Source organism: Eptesicus fuscus, chromosome 10 (assembly GCF_027574615.1).
Source record: "Eptesicus fuscus isolate TK198812 chromosome 10, DD_ASM_mEF_20220401, whole genome shotgun sequence".
In the NCBI taxonomy this organism is placed as follows: domain Eukaryota; kingdom Metazoa; phylum Chordata; class Mammalia; order Chiroptera; family Vespertilionidae; genus Eptesicus; species Eptesicus fuscus.
The window spans coordinates 45658194-45679593 of NC_072482.1; the positions used below are offsets into that span (position 1 = coordinate 45658194).

General features: G+C 40.4%; 1 protein-coding gene and 1 non-coding gene across 4 annotated transcripts; one reads left to right on the forward strand and one right to left on the reverse strand.

Annotated features, from left to right (window-relative positions):
• Positions 1-1211: 1211 nt before the first annotated feature.
• SRSF12 (serine and arginine rich splicing factor 12) lies at positions 1212-20297 on the reverse strand. Of its 3 annotated transcripts, XM_054722465.1 has the most exons (5): positions 20163-20297; positions 12849-12970; positions 11467-11574; positions 11186-11327; positions 1212-1748 (listed from the first exon to the last, which is right to left on the reverse strand). In XM_054722465.1, the coding sequence occupies exons 1-5, from the start codon at positions 20225-20227 to the stop codon at positions 1379-1381; spliced, it is 807 nt and encodes a 268-aa protein (XP_054578440.1). In that variant the 5' UTR covers positions 20228-20297; the 3' UTR covers positions 1212-1378. The 3 variants fall into 3 exon arrangements, with proteins under 3 accessions (XP_054578440.1, XP_027999644.2, XP_054578439.1); XM_028143843.2 differs by lacking the exons at positions 12849-12970; positions 20163-20297 and adding an exon at positions 12393-12528 and having other exon boundaries at positions 11467-11578; XM_054722464.1 differs by lacking the exons at positions 12849-12970; positions 20163-20297 and adding an exon at positions 12393-12456 and having other exon boundaries at positions 11467-11590.
• On the forward strand, positions 4441-4604 carry LOC114231253 (U1 spliceosomal RNA). The gene has a single exon (XR_003617220.1). It is a non-coding gene; the product is annotated as a U1 spliceosomal RNA (small nuclear RNA).
• Positions 20298-21400: the final 1103 nt, after the last annotated feature.

The following is a 21400-nucleotide window of genomic DNA, read 5'->3' on the forward strand; positions in this document are numbered from 1 at the left end:
AATCCAAATACTGGATTGTTTTTGAGGATGCAGTCTTGAGTTTCTTAATACAACTAAACACTTCCAAAAGTAGTAAGACATACTCTATACAATTTAAAATCTTAACCTAGAGCTCTCAAAAGAAAAAAATTAAGCAGTAGATGAAAAGTAGGTATGTAGAAATAATGGTATAAAATATTATTTTTATACAATGGGTACCACTCTTTAAAGAGATAAGGCTTAATATGATTATTTTTGGACTAAGAGTGTTGTCCACAATTTTTATAGTGGTCTCAAACCATTCAAAATTCAGTATTCAAAAATTGTTTTGCTATTTCTGAAGTGACTGAACATAGTACAGGATGCAATTTAATGTCAACTTACCTATGCTTTTCCACCCAATAAAATAAAACCTTTCTTGAGCTTAGGAGAGAATCTATCTTTTGAATGCTAGATCTCTATATAAATTCAACTTTTAGGGATGTCAGAATTTTGTAATATGAACTAATATCCATCGAGAATTGGCCCAAGTTTAAACAGAAGACACAAAAGGAGACATAGGTGTCAAACAGTTTGTCTGCCCTATGCAATTACATAGTCATAATTACTTTTTACATGAAAGTGATTTAAAGTAAAAAATATTTTTGTAAAGGTATTATTAATATTACTAATACAGTAGTCCCCCCTTGTCTGTGGTTTTGCTTTCCACAGTTTCAGTTATGCACGATCAACTGTGATCTAAAAATATTAAATGGAAAATTCCAGAAATGAACAATTTCTTAGTTTTAAATTGCATGCAGTTCTGAGTACTTCATCTCATCATGTAGGCACTGTAATCTCACAAGAAGAGTGAGGCCAGTACAATATTTTGAGAGATCACATTCACATACCTTTTATCATAGTATATTACTATGTATCTATTTTATTAGTAGTATTGTTGTTTATATCTTACTGCGCCTAATTATAAATTAATCATGATCATAGGTATGTGTTTAGGGGAAAACGGTCTATATAGAGTTTGGTACAATCTGTGGTTTCAGGCATCGAACAAGGAGGGTTTTAAACAATCTCCATGAGAAGGGGGGAGCTACTGTACTTAGATCAAAGTAGAATTTTCTAAGTTAGTTCCATTTACCCATTTCCTTTGAAAAGTACCCTTCTGCCACAATGTAAACAGAAATGGTCCATAAAATGGTGACATTAGACATCAAAATTGAGGTGTGGACCCTAAATGGAGACCAAATCTTTATTAACTCAAAGCTAGAGAGGTTTTGTTCCTTGTACATGCCCAAAGATAACTAGTATCAACTCGCATTTTCTGTAAGCCTTGAAGAATTTTTATTTAACGTAATGAGAGGTTTAATAACTTAAAGACTATCTAGCACTCTTCTCTTGTTGTTCACCAACTGTTTTTATGACGATAACTCCGAGATCTGGAATGTGATCGAAAATGAGAGTGTTTTGCTGTTTGTGCTTTTGTTTCTGAATTGGTATACCCTTTAGGAGATTTACATGGGGATCTTGCTATGGAGTCAGAATGTCTTCCATGTGATCTTGATTTTGTTCCTGAGCTAGTCTGCTTTTGAGGTGAACTTGATTGTGATTTTCCTATTGATTTCGATCTTTTTTCTAAGGACTTGGACCTTGACCGTCCTCTAGAACCAGAATTCCTTCTTGGAGTTCTTGACTGCCTTGCTGAGGTAGACCGCCTTGGTAGTGACTTGGAGCGAGATTTAGACTGGCTATAAGAAAGTCGCCTGTGTCGAGACCTGCAAACATCCACAATGTTAGAGTATATATTTCACACAAAAACAGTTAATAGATTAGGAAAAAACACTTGCAGGAAATTATATACTTCAGATAATATTAGTTATGTTTTTATTGGCTAAGTTAAAAGAAATAATTCTAATTTTATTATGCATGCTTTTGGTTCAAACATAACAAGTTTATAATACTTGTTATACTAGAATATATAAGCAAAAGATATTTACTTTGCTACATACTAGTAATTCTTATGGCATGGGTCAGTTCTGAAAAATACTCTGCATATTTAATATAGGTTACACAACTCTCAAAAGGTATGAAAATCTAAAGAAAAAAATGTAAAGGAGGGAATGAAAATAATTATTTAAAGTTTATCAAATAATGCTTATAACAACAAAAACCTAGATGCAGGACTTCTGAATTCTACCATGGTAAAACAGCTTGTACTAGATTAATCTTCCCATAGAAATTAACTATATAAAAAAGGTAGACAGATGATGATGGAAGGAGACTTAACTTGGGGTGGTGAACAAACGATGCAATATACAGAGATGTACTATAGAATTACACACCTGAAACCCACATAATTTTATTAACCAATGTCACTCCAATAAATTCAGTTTTAAAAAGATTAAAAGAGCTCTGGCCAGTGTGACTCAGTGGTTGAGCATTGACCTATGAACCAGTAAGTCATGGTTTGATTCCCAGTCAGGACACATGCCCGGGTTGTGGGCTTGATCACCAGTAGGGGGCGTGCAGGAGGCAGCCGATCAATGATTTTGTGTCATCATTGATGTTTCTATCCTCCTCTCCCTTCCCCTCTGAAATCAATAAAAATATATTTAAAAAATAAGAAAACAATTAAGAGAAAAAAGGTTAATAACACTTATAAAACAACTGTGTGAAGGCAATGGAGAATAACCAACACAAGCAGAACTTGAGGGGTTATAAGCCATGGTTTGTTTTTGTTTTATTCTGTTTATATTTCTATTGATTTTATAAAGGAAGGGAGAGGGAGAAAGAGAGGGAAACATCAATGATGACAGAGAATCACTGATTGGCTGCCTCCAAAATGCCCCACACAGGGGATGGAGCCCACAACCCCAGCATGTGCGCTGACCGGGAATGGAACCGTGACCTCCTGGTTCATAGGTTGACACTCAACCCCTGAGCCAAGCCGGCTAGGCAAGCCGTGGGTCTTTTACTCAGACCATTTTCTTAATACCAGCATTGCAAATAGAGCCCAACTAGAAAATGGCTATTTGACTAAGCTGCAGAGACAGAAGTTAGAATTCAGGGCTACCAACGTGGCTGAGACTTGAGAGGCAAAATCCAAGAGATGAGAGAATTACAGACAAAAACAAAGCATAACAAAAAACCCTAAAATCTGCTTACAAATTCTCAAGTCACTGGCCATCTTCTAAACTGTGCATGCACAGGATGAGACTCCCAAGAGGTCAGCAAAACTGCAGCTGCACCCTAGCCAGGTTGGTTCAGTGGGTAGAATGCTGGCCCACGGACTGAAGGGTCCCAGGTTCGATTCTGATCCAACAGGGCAGCAGACTCAATCCCCCGCCCTGGTCGGGGCTTGTGTAGGAGGAGGCAACCAATGGTGACACGTGCATGTTTCTCTCTCCCCTTTCCCTTCCATTTGTTATAAAAATCCATGTCCCCATATATGTTAGTTACTTTTTCACAATTGCCTCTCTTTGTTCAACTTAATATAAAACCATTTAGGTGTTGCCACTTATTTGGTTCTTCATTTTTTAATGAGCCGCCTGTGTCAGGTAAACTCGGGTTAGATAAATGCGAATGCTTTTATACTGTTACACTGGACCTGCCAACTTTATCCTTAGGCCCAGCCTGAGACCCTAACAGACAGAGCAGTTTTGCCTCTACATACACCACCAAAGCCTTTGATGCTACAATTGCTGCAGAGTTGTTTGCGCAGAGGATCTAGCCAAAAGGGCAGAAAAGAAAATAGGTGTCACTTTCGTCCTCTAAAAAGAAGGAAGGAGCACTCGGTTTCTTACGAAATCCAGGGTGAATGCTGCTCTCCTTTACGCCGGGAGCTGCAGACTGATTGATTCCAGAAGGCCCAGAAGGCTCCCGTTACACACATTCTTTCAGTTCGCACAGAAACCTAAAGGCGGGCACATTACACCCTCTTTACAATCTGAGGAAATAGACACAGAGACAGGGTCTGACCCAGGCCCGGAATGGAGCCGCGGGACTCGGCTCCGGCATAACCACCAGGTGCTGCCTCGCCCTCTGCTGGCCGCGCACCTCTCCCTCCCACACGGCCGGCCCTGCCCGAAGCGCGCACGGAAGCCCCTCACAACAGACCCGCGCCAGAACCTGTGCCCGGAGGCGAGGAAAGTAAAACTATCCCGAGAAGCGATGGTCTTCTGGCTGCTCGCCAGGCCTAAACAGAGCGAATGTATCTGCTTCAAGTATCAGTGACGTAAGTGACCAGAGGCGGGGTTATGCAGATGAGCACAGCGCGGTGACTGCTGGTTCGAGTGTCTTAACAGAGCAAAATTTCCTCTGGATATCCAAGAGAATGTATCTTAGTCTCTGTCATATAAACAACACTGCAACTTAGAGTCCAAGGGCAAAAGAACGCTCAATATAATTAACCATGACTTTAAAGTGTGTTGAGGATGATGGTGATGTGCCAAGCAAGGTCCAGAACTCATACTTACCTGGCAGGGGAGATACCATGATCACGAAGGTGGTTTCCCCAGGGCGAGGCCTACCCATTGCACTCCGGGTATGCTGACCCCTGCGATTTCCCCAAATGTGGGAAACTCGACTGCATAATTTGTGGTAGTGGGGGACTGCGTTCGCGCTCTCCCCTGGTGAGCTTGTTTCCCAAAAACAGCATTCGGTGTCTCTCATCAGACACAAATGGGTTATACTGCGCAAGCGAGTGGATGGGTTTGTGGTGTTACTTTGGTGTACTTTTGATCTTTTTACTGTTGCAATGGGGACCCATTACTTACAGATTTGGAAAACATGGCTCCAGTTGGTTGATTTCTGCATGTGCCCCAGGGGAGAATGCTCCAACCCAGGTGCCTTACAGGATTCCTACTTAAGTTTTCACTCTAATTGTGGAATGGTTGTTATGTAGAAGGAAAACTATTGAGTATAAAGTACTGAAATGTGCTTGTAGCTGAAACACCCAGTGGAAACCAGATGTTGGTGAAGATATGGAAAAACGAATTCCTGTGCACTGCTGGGGGGAATACAAAGTGGAATGCCCCTATAGAAAATGTATGGCAGTTCCTAAAAAAAAAAAAAAAAAGTATGCAGATTCCATATGATCCAGCAATCTTACTTCTGGATATATACACAAAATAATTGAAAACAGATTTGAAGAGGTATTTGTACATTCCTGTTCCTAGCTAGCAGCATTATTCATAATAGCCAAAGGGGGGGGGGGGGGGGGGCGAGAAGAAATAAAAATAAATGGAAAAATATCCTCAGGTGAGGATTAAAAACAACAAACAAACAAACTGCAACTGAAAGACTGAATAACTGAGCTGAAATTTTACCAGAGACATACTGTTGGGGACAGAGGCTGGAGTTCAAGACTCCAAAAGGTCAAGGAATTGTAAGTGAGAGCCAAGGCTTCCAATTAAGGGCAGTATCCTACAGGCAAGGACCATGCCCTAGGAAGAAATGTAAAGCTAAATAAATCAGTCTTATCAATGCCTCAAACCAACCTTGAAAGGGTCAAGGTGATCTGCCTGCTAGAAGAAAACAACTTTCTTTGGAGGATGGTAGCATCCAAAGTTTCTATAATTTTTCATGAACAATGTCCAACATCCAATACAAAATTATACGGTATGTGAAAAATAGAGTAAAATGATTAAAAAAAAAAAAAAAGAATTCAAAATAACTACACCTAAAATAATTTGGTATTATTGTTTAGTCAGGAATTTTAAAAATTACTATATTTAAAAAAATAAGAGAAAAAGACAAAATAGATGAAAAAGATGGAAAATTTCAAAAGAATTTTGGAATCTATAAAAAGAAACAAATGGACATTTTAGAACGAAAATATGTATATCTGAAATTAAAGTCACTAAGTGGATTTAACAGCAGTCTAGATACAACAAGAAATAGTGAACTGAAAACAGATTATTAGAAAAATATTATATCGAAACACAGTAAGAGAAAAGGAATTTTATGAAATCCAGAACAGAACATAAAATATATTTAGAACATAGTCACATGGCCAAAAGGACAAACTGAATAAGGCAGAAGTGTATCTGAAGAGATAATGTCCTAGAATTTTCTAAAACGAGCAAAAAGCATCAACTCACAATTTCAAAAAGCTCAGTAACCCAGGTAGAATAAGTACAAAGAAAACTACACCAGGTATCTATATATATAAAACCCTAATATGCAAATAGACCGAACAGCAGAACAACCAAACAACCGGACGCTATGATGTGCGCTGACCACCATGTTATGCGTGCAGAACATGGCGGGCATCGGCAGCAGGTGGCAGAGCACAGAACATGGCAGGCATCAGGTGCGGTGGGATGGTGGAGCAGGTGAGCAGAGCAGCCAGACCAAGGCGGGGCGCCGGTCCCGATTGTCCCCGAGGGCTTCTCCACCTCCCCCTGCTCCTGAGGGGCGATCGGGGCCAGCAGCCACCTCTCGCACCCGCTGCCGGGGACAGCCCCGCTTTGCACCCGATGACAGAGCCAGCCCCACTTGCACCTGCTGCTGGCACTGGCCCCAATCACTCCACGCTGTCAGCATGTGCGAGTGGGGCTGGCGCCATCAGTGCGTAGGAACAGTGGCGGCGGGAGCAGGGCTGCCGGCAGATGGGACTGGGGGCCGGGACGGGAGGGGCCAGGCAGGGGCATGGAGGATGGGCTGAGACCCGCCCCTGTGCCCCATTGCAGCCTTGCAGCCCACAGTTCCTTTCAAGGTGCACGAATTCGTGCACTGGACCCCTAGTATCACAATGAAACTGCAGAAAACAAAGCCAAAGAGTAAAATATGGACATCTGCTAAAGAATAAAAGACATTACCTTCAAAGGATCAACATTAAGAATTCCAGCTGACTATGGATATTAGAAAAACAGTGGAATGATATTTAAAAAGGGACAAAAAGTCTCTACCAACCTAGAAATCGATCCCTAGCAAAAATATACTTCAAAAATTAATATGAAATGAAGATGTTTCAGACAAACAAAAGCTGAAAGAATTCATTGCCAGCAGACCAATACTATATATAAAATATATTTAAAAACTTTTAAATGAAGAAAAATAACCTTAAATAAAAGCATGGAATTATAGGAAAGAATAAAGAGCACTGAAAAGTATGAATATATTGATCTAGAATATATTCTGGAATAAAAGCAATCTTTTAGAAATTATTAAATTTCATTCCTGTGGTACATAGTTCTAGGAAAAAAAAAAAACAAAAAACAGAACACTGTCCTTGAAGAAAAAAAATCTAACATGGAAAAAAAAAAAGATGCTATTTTAACATTCTTTGAGTTAGGGACTACGGCTAAATGCTAGGGATACAAGCCTGAATAAGGCAAAAGTCCTTGCTCCTCAAAGACCTCATAGTCTACTAATAGCAACAAACTAGCTGCCCCCCACACACATTTACTAAAGGCAAAATAAATATTACATATACTATAGTCCAAAGTAATATTACATATACTATATATATGCATGTTTGGTTTATATGTATTCTCTCACATGAACACACACATGCAAATCTGATCTTTGTGAATACTTTGAGAGCTAGGTAAGATATATTCTCTTTAATATAATTTTACAGATTAAAAAAACTGAGGTCGGTGAGTTTAAGCAATGACCTTATAACTCATACAAAGCAGAACAGCATTGTCTTGCAAGAATATGTGTTCTTTCTATTCCTGCTACTCCATCATAATTTAGAACAATAGACTTTTTTTTTTTCTCCAGCTAAGTATTATACTGTATTTCAACTAGAAGGCAGAAAGTTAACTAAGGCTCTAATGTATTTGGAAATAACTTATATTCTTAATGAATGAAAATGGACTTCTTCTTTTCTTGTTTTCTTTTATAAACTACCAGAGGCCCGGTGCACGAAATTCGTGTACGGGGGCGAGAGGGGGCGGGGGTGTGTGTCCCTCAGCACAGCCTGCACCCTCTCCAATCTGGGACCCCTCGAGGGATGTTGGACTGCCCGTTTACAGGGATCGGGCAATGGGGGTGTGGCCAGCCTGGGTGAGGGGCTGAGGGCTGTTTTCAGGCTGGCCACACCTCCTTCAGGGTAGGGGTCCCCACTGGGGTGCCTAGCTAGCCTGGGTGAAGGGCTGATGGCTGTTTGCAGGCTGGCCACACCCCCTGGTGACCCAAGCTCCCAGCCTCTCCTTTTTTTTTTTTTCTCAGCACCTCCTTGAGCAGAGGCCAGGGCCAGCTGGAAGCAGGTATCTGGGATTTATTTATCGTCTATAATTGAAACTTTGTAGCCTTGAGCGGAGGCCAGGGCTGGCCAGGGCGGGTGGGAAGCTTGGCTTCCTCCATCACCAGGGGCAACCCAAGCCTCCTGCTCGCTCCAGCTCCATGGCCGCCGACATCTTTGTTGTGTTGATTTGCATACTCACTCCTGATTGGCTGGTGGGTGTAGCGGAGTGATGGTCAATTTGCATGTCTCTTTTATTAGTGTAGAAGTCTATCTACCAAGACAACTGGATATTCAGTATGTCAAGACAGTGCTGCTTTAGGCACAATATTATATCTACTTTGAACTTTGATATATAAAATTTTCATTTTATGTATACTAGCCACATCATTATAAACATATGGTAAATTATACATGTATAGTTTATACTATATATAGTAATATATATATATATATATATATATATATATATATATATATAGTCTTTACATGTATAGTACATATAATAGAGATATATAAAATTCATAATGTGAATGAACTGTTGAACATCATTCCCTTACACTATTCATGTCCCCTGTGAAGCCAGAAGCAATACCAATAGTATTAGTTGTGTTTTTCTATATACAGGCATGTAAATTTAACTCTTTAATTTTCTCTCACTATATTTTAACTTCTATAAGTTTAATTTTGTATTTGAATATGGAAACTTTATATCAGAGTCTAAATATCAAATACCAATCAATGGGAAAATCTCTTAGCCATGGGATAAGCTGGATTATTCTCCATAGGTACAAGGGATATTTATATTCTTATACTATCAGAGAAAGTATGATAAAAAGGATCAAGTTCCAGAATATGACTTGTTTCTAAATTTTCCTTCACCAATTTCGGTAATGGTCAATCCTGACCTGGATTCTCTTGGGTTTTAAAAGAAGCTTAAGGCTTTCTCCCACCTTCATGCCTCTAAAGATGGGCCAAAATCAAAGCATTTTGTTCATTCCCAGGAGAGGTACTGATTGCCATGTAAGAATCTGAATCTGAGATGTAGGGCTCTGAGTAGGCCAGCCCATTTTCTAGCAATTAGGATTCTTGGATTTTAAAGTCATAGAATGTAGATGTAGTTCTCTCTTCCTATTTTCCCTTCCACTTGGCTGGAAGGATTGGTGCCAGGCCACTTGGAGCAAAGACTCTCTCACCAGCTCTAGTACATATATCCTATTTTGAGCTTTTTTGTCTAGGCTCTTAAGAGTTGAGGAATGGAGTCCTGGCCAGTGTGCTCAGTGGATTGGAGTATCATCCTGTACACCAAAAGGTTGTGGGTTCAATACCCTGTCGGGGTGTTTATGGGGCATAGCTGATGGATGTCGATGTCTCTCTCTTTCTCTTTCTCTCTTTTCCCCATCTCTAAAATCAATAAACATATCCTTGGGTGAGAATAAAAAAAAAAAAAAAAGAAAAAGAAATGTAGCTAGTGTAATGGAGGGACTGAATTTAGAACAAGTTGAAGAATGAAGGGACTAGAGTGAAAGTGAGCAGTTCGGATACTAGTCTAAATATTGATCATTCTTTGAGAACAGAATTCACTTTAAAATTCTATAAAAAATTCTCTATGAAAAAAATTCAGCATTAAAACTCAAATAGTACTAATGTTTTAAGAACTTAGGCATGCTAATACGACTTATTATTTAAATAATTTCACCAAGTAATTAATTTCCATTGTGATTTACTATTATTCTAACAGAAACAAACAACTGGCTAGCAAAATAGGTAACTTGCAAATATCTTTTTCTGAAGAATTTATTAGTCTTATATCTTCCTATAATACTACCATACTTGGAATTTATTTTTAAAATCACTAACTTTTATAAATATATTTATTTACATTAATTTTAGTGTCAACCACCATCACTAGCCACATCGGTGTGAGAGAAACATTCTTTAAATCACTTTAAAAGTATGTTTTTACTAATTTTTAGAAGGAAGAGGACAGAGATAAGCATCAACGTGAGAGCGTAACATCAAACAGCTGCCTCCTGCACACCCCATACTGGGGATCAAGCCTGTAATCTAGGCATGTGCCCTGACAGGGAATCCAAATGGCAACCCTTTAGTGCACAGGACGACGCCCAACCAACTGAGCCACATCAGCCAGAGGAGAACTTAACTTTCTTAATTGTTGGGTTCATTTAGGAAATTTTTACTTATTTAATATTCCTCATTTTTATTTGCCAAATATATGTTTTTTAATATGTTGCTTTTTTCACTAAGTATTATCTTTCCAGTCAAAAGGTTGAGTCCCGAGAAGAAACAGAAGAAAAAATAAATAAAAAGCTTAATATTGGGAGTTATTCAATAAGCCTAAATTAAGCTTTCTACAAAAGATAATTCTTTATGAATATTAAACAAAATTATTATGGTGGCCTGGTTTTTCTGTACACGTGTATGTTGTTTTTTTAAAAATAATATTTTATTGATTTTAGAGAGGAAGGAAGAGAGAGACAGAAACATCAATGATGAGAGAGAATCATTGATTGGCTGCCTCCTGCAGACCCCTTATTGGGGGATCGAACCTGCAACCCAGCTCTGTGCTCTGACCGGGAATTGAACTGTGATTTCCTGGTTCACAGGTTGATGTTCAACCACTAAGCCATACCGACCTGGTTCAAAGCTCTTTAAAATGTTTTCCAGCCCAGGCTGATTTGGCTTAGTAGATAGAGCATCCGTCTGCAGACCAAAGGGTCCCGGGTTCAATTCCAGTCAAGGGCACATACCTTATTTGCAGGCTCCTCCCCAGCCTGGGCCCTGGTCGGGCGCATGCAAGAGGCAACCAACCAATGTGTTTCTCTAACATCGATGTTTCTCTCTGTCTTTCCCTTTCTCTTCCACTCTCTCTAATAGATCAATGGAAAAACATCCTTGGGTGAGGATTAACAAAAACAAACAAACAAACAAACAAAAAAATGGTTTCCAGAAAAAGTAGAAAATTAAGTTTTCAATACTCTTGTATTTGATACTCACTCTTTAAGGCTATCAGACCGCCTCCTATTTCTTCCCCATGAAGAACTTCTACTTCGAGTTCTCCGTTGACTGGGGCTTCTTGACCTCCTATGATCACTTGGAGAACAAGGGTGACGTTCTTTTGATTTCATTTGGCCTGGTGCTGGAATATGAAGTGCAAGACCTCAGTCACAACCGCTCAAATAGTATTATTTTCTAAAATAATTTTAAACTAAAAAAATCTGTCATTGCTAAAATTCATTCTGCTGAGTAAACAAGATCTAACATTTAGTCACACTTACTTTTGCGATCACCTTGTGCAAACTGTATTTCAATTTGACGGCCACATACCCACTTTCTATTGAGGTTATAAAGAGCATCTTCAGCATCTCGAACATCTTCAAATATGACTAGCTGTTAAGGACACTTTGAATGTCAGATATCAAGTAAAAATGTTATTTTAAAAGAATTATTTAGGTGACAGAAAATTAATAGAAAAAACAAGTTCAAGTTATTAAGCTCACATCTACAATATAATATGAATAATCAAAAAAATTTCACTTTTATTATGAAAACAAATGCTCATTATGATTTAAAAGAGTGAATCTAAAAATAAAAAAGAAACAAATGTGCAACTATGTTTTAAATGCATACATTAGTATAAATGTATAATTTATGCTATATAAATGTATAATTTCAAACATGTCATGAGAACAAAATACTACTAAGTCCAACATTGCCCTTCTCTCAGGTAAAAAATTCATCAGGTTTTTCACTAAAAGAAATCAGCATGCAGAAGCCTGTATTCTGAATTTAAATTACTCTTTTCAGCAAAAAGCTTTTTAATTATGATATTTTGGAGCAATTACTTATAAGCAAAATGCACACACATAACTGAGCTAAAACACATTTTCAAAACTGATTTAGTTCTTTAAAAATGATATTTAGCTTTGAACCTACTGCTTTAAAATACCTTTATACTTTTATTACTTGGGGTATAAAAACATAGAAGTAATCTGTAAACATATGGAATTACATATATTGATTTGTAATAACCCACTAAACTCCCTTATCTATGTAAATTATATATTAAACCTAACTAAAATAGAAATAAGCTATATAAAATGAATAGCTGTATTTTAGGAGGTTATTCACTGGTTTAATTTTTTTTTAATAGAAAACAGAAAAAGCCAAGAAATGCAATACAGTATGAGACTTTGGCAATTACCTCAATGTCACTTGATCTTGAACCTTGACCTTTACTCTTTAAGGCTTGCAAGATGGACTTTATAAGAGACGAAGAACCAACAAAATCAGACTTGGCTTTGACTCTGGAACTCTGAGTAAATGTAGGAAAGCCGAAGTCTCAACCTGGTGTTGGCTTTGTCTTTTGCTTGATAAAGACTTCCCTCTTCCAGGTCTTTATCTCTGTGTCCACCCTCCCTCTTTACTCCTTGATGCTTGAACTTTAGGTGCCTTTTGTCTCGCCTGCTCGGTTTATGCTCGGATTCTAGCTAACAGGTTGGTTCAAACTGGGGGGCTCTTGCCAGCTACTGTGGACTGCTTTAGATTTTCTGAGATAAAGAAATAAACACATTTAATTAGGCAATATTAATCTCATAACATATGCTCCTGAATACATATATGTAATTTGCACATGTATGTAGTATATTCAAATGCACACAGTAAAAGAAAGGATATTGAACATAAGCAAATCCTCTTGGGCGGCGGGTGTAGAAGTCAAGTGGAATGTAAACGTCTACTATGGGGCCATACCGACCAAACTCACGACGCAAGTCCTCAGGCCTGAATTGTTTCAGAAATAAGGCAAAGAAATATGAGTAGCCGGATTAAAATATCATGCCTACAGAAATCCAGTTGAAACCCTCAAAAGAAAGTACATTATCTGTACTAGCATTACCTAAAAATATCTCTCAGAAGACTCACCCAGGGTTCACAAATGAAAGAGGGAAAAAAAGAAGAAAAATTCTCAGGCCTCACTTTCAGAGATTCTGGTTCAAGAAATCTGGATTACAGGCTGGAAATCTGTATTTTTACAAGCACTCCAGGTGGCTGTCATGCCTACTCAGGTTGGAGAAACAATGACCCACATCTACCCCAAAGTTATTCCTATTACAAGATTTTTCAATGGTCATATAAACAGTCCTAACTATTAACTATTTCATTAAGAACACACTCATTAGTTTCATTAGAATTCATATTTATGTTAGATTTTGTTTTCAGAGCACAAGAATTAAAATTTAAAGAAGTCCAAAAATCGCCTGGCCACTCCACAGTGGATGAATATCGACTTATGAACCAGGAGGTCATGGTTTAATTACCAGTCAGGGCACATGCCCGGGGTTGCAGGCTTGATCCCCAGTATGGGGCGTACAAGAGGCAGCCAATCAATGACTCTCTTTCATTGATGTTTCTATCTCTCTCTCCCTCTCACTTCCTTTCTGAAATCAATCAAAATATATATTTAAAGAAGTCCTAAAATAATTTCTCAGGTTTTAAAGAAAAATGAGTATTTTACAAATTAAGCATAAAACAAAATAACTACTATATTCTCAAATTTGACAAGTATTTTTGAGCCTCTTATATGCCTTTCACTGTGACAGATATTAAAGAGGGGATACCAAAGAAATACACAGTATATTTGTCTTCATAGAGCTACAATTTAACTGAAGAGACAAAATACTTAGCATTGATATCTGACAGTTATGGTACATTTATATGCTAGCTTCTGCGTGCCTTAACACCACTTAATTCTCACAACTCTATGGTTGTTTACAGATGAGGGCACAGACAGATTAACTCACTTATGGTCACTGAACAGCAAGTGACAGACAGAACTGGAATCAAACTCCCACAGTCTGACACTAGTCTGTGTTCTTTTTACTCTCTTTAAAAAAATTTTTTTTTATTCATTGATTGATTTGAGAGAGAAAGAAACATTGATTTGTCAGTACACTTATTTATGCATTCACTGGTTAATTCTTATATGTGCCCTGACCAGGGATTGAACCCATAACCTTCACATACAGGACAACACTCTAACTAACCAATACTGTGTACTTTTTTTTTTTTTTTTAATGTTTACGTTACTCTGCTTTAGTTATTTTTTTTAAATATATTTTTATTGATTTCAGAGAGGAAGGGAAAGGAAGAGATAGAAACATCAATGATGAGAGAATCATTGATCAGCTGCCTCTTGCACACCCCTCACTGGGGACCGAGCCCACAACCCGGGCATATGCCCCTGACCAGAATCGAACCCGGGACCCTTGAGTCCACAGGCTGACATTCTATCCACTGAGCCAAACCAGCCAGGGCTCCTCATGGAAATCTTAAGAAATTCAGCATCAAGCTATGGGCACAAAACATGGCTTTTATTTTTATAAAATATATTTTTATTGAGTTCAGAGAGGAAGGGAAAGGGATAAAGAGATAGAAACATCAATGATGACCTCACATACAACATTGTTCCTGTAGTAACAGCAGAAAGAAGCAGCTGTGAGGAGCTTGGCTCCTAACAGAGAGGAACTGAGCTATGTGCAGGAACTCCCATGAATTGAGATTTTTCATTCTGCTTTATCAGAGTGCATATAGGTCCTATTTCAGGAAAAGTAAAACAGTCATTTACAAAAGAAAGTCAATCTGTATCCTAAGCATTTTAATAAAAAGTTAAAACAAACAAAAATAAATTAATTAATTTAAATAAAAAAAGAAACATCAATGATGAGAAAGAATCGATTGGCTGCCTCCTGCATGCCCCTCACTGGGGATCGAGCCTGCAAGCCCAGCATGCACCCTGGCCAGGAATTAAACCAACAAACTCTTGGCGAATGGGTCAACCCTCAACTACTAGGCCACAGCTGGACCCTTTATAGTTTTATCTTTTACACTTCAACTGATAATCCAGTTCAAATTATGATGTGAACTAGAAGTTACAGTTAATTTTTTCCCTATATGGATATCCAGTTATTATGGCATCATTTGTTTAAAAGACTTTCCTTTCTCTACTAAATTGCTTTCATGCCTTTGTCAAAATCAATTGACTGTGTAAGTGTGGATTATTTATGGACTCTCTATTCCGTTCTATTGATCTACTTGTATATCCTTAGGCCAGTATCACACTTTCTTGATTACTGTATCACTTAGTAAGTCTCTAAGTCAGTAGTATAAGTCTTTCCGTTTCAGTAACCTTTTTCAAGACTCTGGCTCTTCTTGATCCTTACAGTTTTAGAATTAACTTGTGAGCTTCTATATTTTAAAAAGCCTGTGATCAGGAATGCTTTGAATTATAATATAATCATTTTTGGAGAAAAATTAAAAACTCAATATTTTGTCTTCTAATCCAAGAACATGGTATATCTATCAATTTATGTTGGTCTTTTTATTTATTTTTATTTGATTTTTTAGAGAGAGAAAATATCAATCTGTTGTTCCACTCATTTGTGCTTCTTGTATGTGCCTTGACTGGGTTTTGAACCTACAACCTTGGTATATTGGGAGGATGCTCTAACCAACTGAACTATCCAGCCAGCACTTATGTTGGTCTTTCTAATTTCTCTTGGCAATATGTTGTGGTTTTCAGTGTAAAGATTTGTTGTTTGCTTGTTGTTGTTGTTAATCGTCACCGGATGATATTTTTTCCATTGATTTTTTTTTTAGAGTGGAAGGGAGGAATAGCAGTGGGGAGGGAGAGGGAGGGACAAAGGGAGGGAGAGAGAAAGAGACTGAAGGAGAGAGATCACTGTGAGACACACAATGATTAGTTGCTTCCTATACACACCCTGATCGGGGCCGAATCTGCAACCCAGGTATGTGTCCTTGACTGGAAATCCAACCTGGGACCCTTTGATACATGGGCCGACACTCTAACCACTGAGCAACTCTGGCCAGGGCTAATTTGCTTTTTTAATTTGCCTCATGGAGGGGTTTTGAACTTGATTCCCTATGTGCCTGATGGGATGAACACCCAACCTAGGTATGTGCCCTGATGGAGAATCGAACCAGGAACCTTTTGGTGTACTGGATAATGCGCCAACCAACTGAGCCACCCAGCCAGGGCTCATTGGTTGATTCTTGTACGTGCCCTGACGGGATGGAACCCGCAAGTTGGCATATGGAGACGATCCTCTAACCAACTGAGCTATCCAGCCAGGGCTCAGTGCAAAGTTTTAACATTTTGGTTTGTTGTTGTTAAATTATTCTTAAGTATGTTTTTGACATTAACATAAATGGAATTTAAAAAATATTTTACTATTTTCAATTATTTGTTAATATATAGAAATAGAATTTTATTAAGTTTACCTTGTATCCTGATATGTTATTAAGACTGACTATTAGTTCCATAGTTTTATATAAACAAACATGTCATCTAAGAATAGGGACAGGTTTTACTTCTACCTTTATAATTTTTATGTCTTTTATTTATTTTTCTTGCCTTGCTGCACTGGTTAGGATCTGCAATAAAATGCTGAATGGAGGCTGTGAGCATGGGCATCCTTGTCTTGTTCTGATGTTAGGGAGAAAGCATTCAATTTTGACCAGTAAGTATGGTGTTAGCTATAGCTTTTTCATAGGCTGAGGAAGTCCCTTTTATTCCTAGTTTGCTGATACTTGTTGAATTCATGAAATCTTGAATTTTAATGTTTTTTTACATCACCATCAATGTTAACATCAATATAGTCTCATATACACTGTAATCAAAGAATACTACTAAGTATGTCCAAGAGAGGTACTGATCATTCCTCCCCAACCTAATATATTATACATCAAAGTGGGGATGTTATATTTGGGATTTGGACATTACTTTGTTCCATTAGAAAACTGTATCAGAGATTTTTAAAAATTACTCTTCTACACAATAAGAAAGCAAAGATATTAAAATTAATATTCTTCCTGATCCACCTCTTGTTTTACTAGTGAAAAGAAATGTAACAAAATTGTGAAGTATATATATATATGTATATATGTGTATATATATATATATATAATTAAAGTTTGCTCTGAAAGTATAGATTTTTTTCTTTTTATATTTTTATTAATTTCAGAGAGGAAGGGAGAGGAAGAGAGAGATAGAAACATCAATGATGAGAGAGAATCATTGATTGGCTGTCTCCTGCACACCCCACACTGGGGATCAAGCCTGCAACCCAGGCATGTGCCCTGACTGGTAATTGAACCGTGACCTCCTGGTTCATAGCTCCACGCTCAACCACTGAGCCATGCCAGCCGAGTGTAAAATATATTTTTAAGTCTTTCTTTAGTTCTTATGTTCAACTGCATTCGTAACAAATTTTATGCTAACCCATAGTGTCTCTTAATGTCTTGTCCTTTATCACACATATTAAAATGGCCACTTCAAAGAAACATTTTAAATAAATTTTGGCTTTGTTATAAACACTTTTACTAAAGAAAATTTGAAAACAGGAAAGGGAAAAACCACGCAAATAGATTTCTTTCCAGGCTCATTTTTTATATGTAGTTTCTCCTTTCCTCATTTTTAGGTAATTAAAATCATACAGTACAGTACATATCATTTTATAACCTGTTTGTTTTATTTTCACATTTATCCCAATGATTTTCTTTATAAACATCCTAAATGTTAAAGCTAATTTTAATGTCTAGGTGTCATACTGCTAGTTAATTTACACTATATGCCACCTTGTACAAAAAAGTTATTAGTATAGGTTACATGTGTGATTCTGCTTTCATAACACTACTCAGCAGCTGTGCAATCTTAGGCAAGATACTTAATCTATCTAAGCCTAAATTTCTTATCTGTAAAATGGAATTATTAAGAAACATGTATTATACATTTATTGTGAAAATTTAATTAAGATAATATGGATAGTGTTTAGGGACATAGTGAGTACTCAGAAATGTTAACAATTGTTATTTCATTAATACAATCCTCCTACATTTTGATTGTCCCCCAGTAGCAGCGTTAAGAAGTGGTGAAAAATGGAAAAGAAAATCAATAAACCTCAATTATCAGTCTTGATTATTCAGAAGTGGATTATCTAGATTAGAGGTCATGTGTCACCTGCAGGTCAGGTATCACCTGTAACATGAGTTTTATTTGGCCTGCACAATGTTAAAACAGTAAAAAAATAAAAACCCTGTTGAAACACGAAATTGCCAATATTTTACACCTTTTATTTTTTTTAATTTTTATAAGGTGTTTCTGCCAAACTGAAGACAAGGAGGCAAGATGTCACATGCAGTATTTTACAGCTTTTAAATCTACAAAAATTCGAATTTCATATGCTTTAATGTAATAAATGCTACCATTTTGAAACAGCATTTACACACACAAAATACAACTTTCTGACTTCTTTTGAAAATCAGAAAGATATGGCAACAAGTCTATATACTAGCTATCAGCTGGAGCTTAGTAGCAGCTGCTGTCCCCAGGAGATGGCACATCTTGTTTCCCATTTGTACAGTCCATACCATCCTACTGTGTCTTATAACCTGACAACTTCTCTCACTCCTATTACCCTGGCTGGCCCCTGTGGCCATTAGAATTGGAAACCGCTAATTTCTGTAGACACACACTCTGGGGAGACACGATGCTTATTCAGTATTCAAGGGATCTCTTTAACTGTGGTGTGGTGTGTTGTGTGGTGTGTTGTGTGTGTGTGTGTGTGTGTGTGTGTGTGTGTGTGTGTTTTTACCTTATCCAAATGATAAATTTTGCTTGTTTTCTATGTAATGAATTGATAAACAGGTTGAAAGAAGAAATGTAAGCACAGGCATCTTTTAGAGATCAATTAAGGTTTATTAACTCACTGTCTACAATTGTGACATATGTAAAAGTAGGGCCCTGACCAGTTTGGCTCAGTGGATAGAGCGTTGGCCTGCGGACTCAAGGGTCCCAGGTTCGATTCCAGAGTGTGCAGGAGGCAGCTGATTGATGTTTCTCTAGCATCCATGTTTCTAACTCTCTATCCCTCTCCCTTCCTCTCTGTAAAAAAAAAAAATCAATACAATATATATTTTAAAATAAATAAAAGCAGGGATCAAATTAAAAAATACTTAACATTTACCCCTCAGAGGTAAATTGTGATGACAAGAGATGGCTCTGGAGTCGAGGACTCCAATGTATTTGTATCTGTGAAGGCCCCGGGAAGGCATTTACACTCTGGGCTCAGCTTTCCCTGGCGTGCGGTAAGGTAACACCGCATCCCTACGGAGGCCGGAGGCCGGGCTCGGAAGGCCGGGGTGGGGGCAAACCCAGTCCCGCTCCCGCCCCTAGTCACCCCCTCGGGCTCCCATGAAGGGAGAAAGGGCTACAGGAAGAAGTTACTGGTTAAGACCTATGGTTGGGCACAATGTGGACAGAATTCTCCAGGGGCGGTGGTGGTGGGTAGACTGAGAACATCCAACATCGACCAGCGAAGTCCATGCAGATCATGAACAACGGGTGTTTCCACTGTGTTCAGGACTTTAAAGAAAACCACATACATCTCATTCCGGAAGTGATCCTCTGCGTACAGTACAGATGACATCTAACCAGATGACACCACCTGCGAGCATTCAGACGGAGGGAAGGAACCCCAGGCCCCAGGTGCGCATCACCCGGCCGTGCGTCCTCCATCCCGGTCCTCCGCGTCCGGGGGGCGGGGCGCGCGGCTGGATCCGGGCGCGGCCACCCAGCGGCCGAACGCAGGCCACGGCTCGGGCGGCGTCGCGCGCGGCCGGAGCGGGAGGCCCCCGGCGGCCGGGAAGGGGCGGCCCGCGGTCCCCGGGGAGGGACGGGCACCCGCCGGGCGGCGGAATGCGGGCCGGGCGGGCGGCGGCGCGGTCCCGCCGGGGCGCCGGGCAGCGCAGGGCTCCCTCCGCCCCGGGAGGGGCGCCCTCGCGGGCAGCAGCGGCCGCGCCGACGGAGAGCGCGGGGCACACCCGGCGGGTCCCCGAGATGCGGCCGTCACCCCGCCTCTTCCCCGCGCCCCAACCTGCGGCCGCCGCCGCCGCTCACCTGGTGGCGTCCGCGACGTTCCTGACGAACAGGGAGGTGTTGGGGGGCCTCGTGTAGCGAGACATGTCCGCGTCCTCCGTTCCCTCCGGGCCTGCCCGCGGCCACGTCTCGCTGCCGCCACCGCAGCTCCGCCGGCCCCCGCGCGACCCCCTCCCCGCGGCCTCGGCCCCGCCGCGCAGCCGCAGAGGCGGGCGTGTGGGGGGGAGGGGGGCGCACGGCGCGAGCCGGTCCGAACGGACCGCGGGGTGGGGCCCGGGCCGGGGAGCCCGGAGGGGCGGCGCTGCGGGCCCTGGGCCGCGGGATGCGGAGTGGGAGGCACCGATTGGGGAGTCCGAGGGGACCTAAGGCGGGGCCGTGCGGGAGTCGGGGGTCCGCGGGGATGCTAGGGGGGGGCGGGGCGGGGTCCCAGGGTTCCGGGGCAGCTGAGAAGGGCGGCGTGGGAGGCCCGGGAGGAGTGGGCCCGGTCAGGCGGCTGCCCTGTGTCCAGGGGCCGATGGTGGCCGGGGAGGGGTCTGCAGGCCTGGTCCCCAGGCGTCTGCGTGGGGCAGTGGGTGTCAGAGGGTGCAGGAGGGGGAGGCCAGGGGTCCTGGGTGCTGAGGCGGGTGAGCCGGGCTAGAGAGCATCAGGGTGGGGCCACGCCACGGCCCAGGGCACTGGGGCCTTCCTTCCCCTCTCCCCACCCCCTCATTCTCAGCCCTGGACCTTGGCGATTCTTCTGCCTCCTGGTCCCTTCAGTCGTGAGCCTTATTAGGCTTTCAAACTGTGAGGAGTGTGTGTGTGTGTGTTGATCTTCATCCATTAGAGGAGTCCCCCCTTATGTGGGGAGGATATTTCCAAGACCCCAGCAGATGCATGGAACCTGGGATAGCACCAAGCCCTATGTACACTGTTTTTTCTTATATATTTATACCTATGATAAAGTTTAATTTGTAAATTAGGCAGGCACAGTAAGAGATGAACAACAATCTATATATATATATATAGTGACTAACCGACCACCAGGTACATATGATGCACACTGGCAAATTAAAAATAAATGTTGACTCCCGCATGCGAGATACCTATAAAGCTCTCACTGGCGCCAATTGCACAGTATGTTTCGATCTGTCATTGTTGATCATGAATTTGGTTGTTCTTGTTGACATTCTGAAGCTGAAAGAAAGCAGCGTCTTCAGAATATGTCTGAAGACCAACTATTGGCACAACTGTCCCCGTCTGACATTGGCCTCCCATTTAAA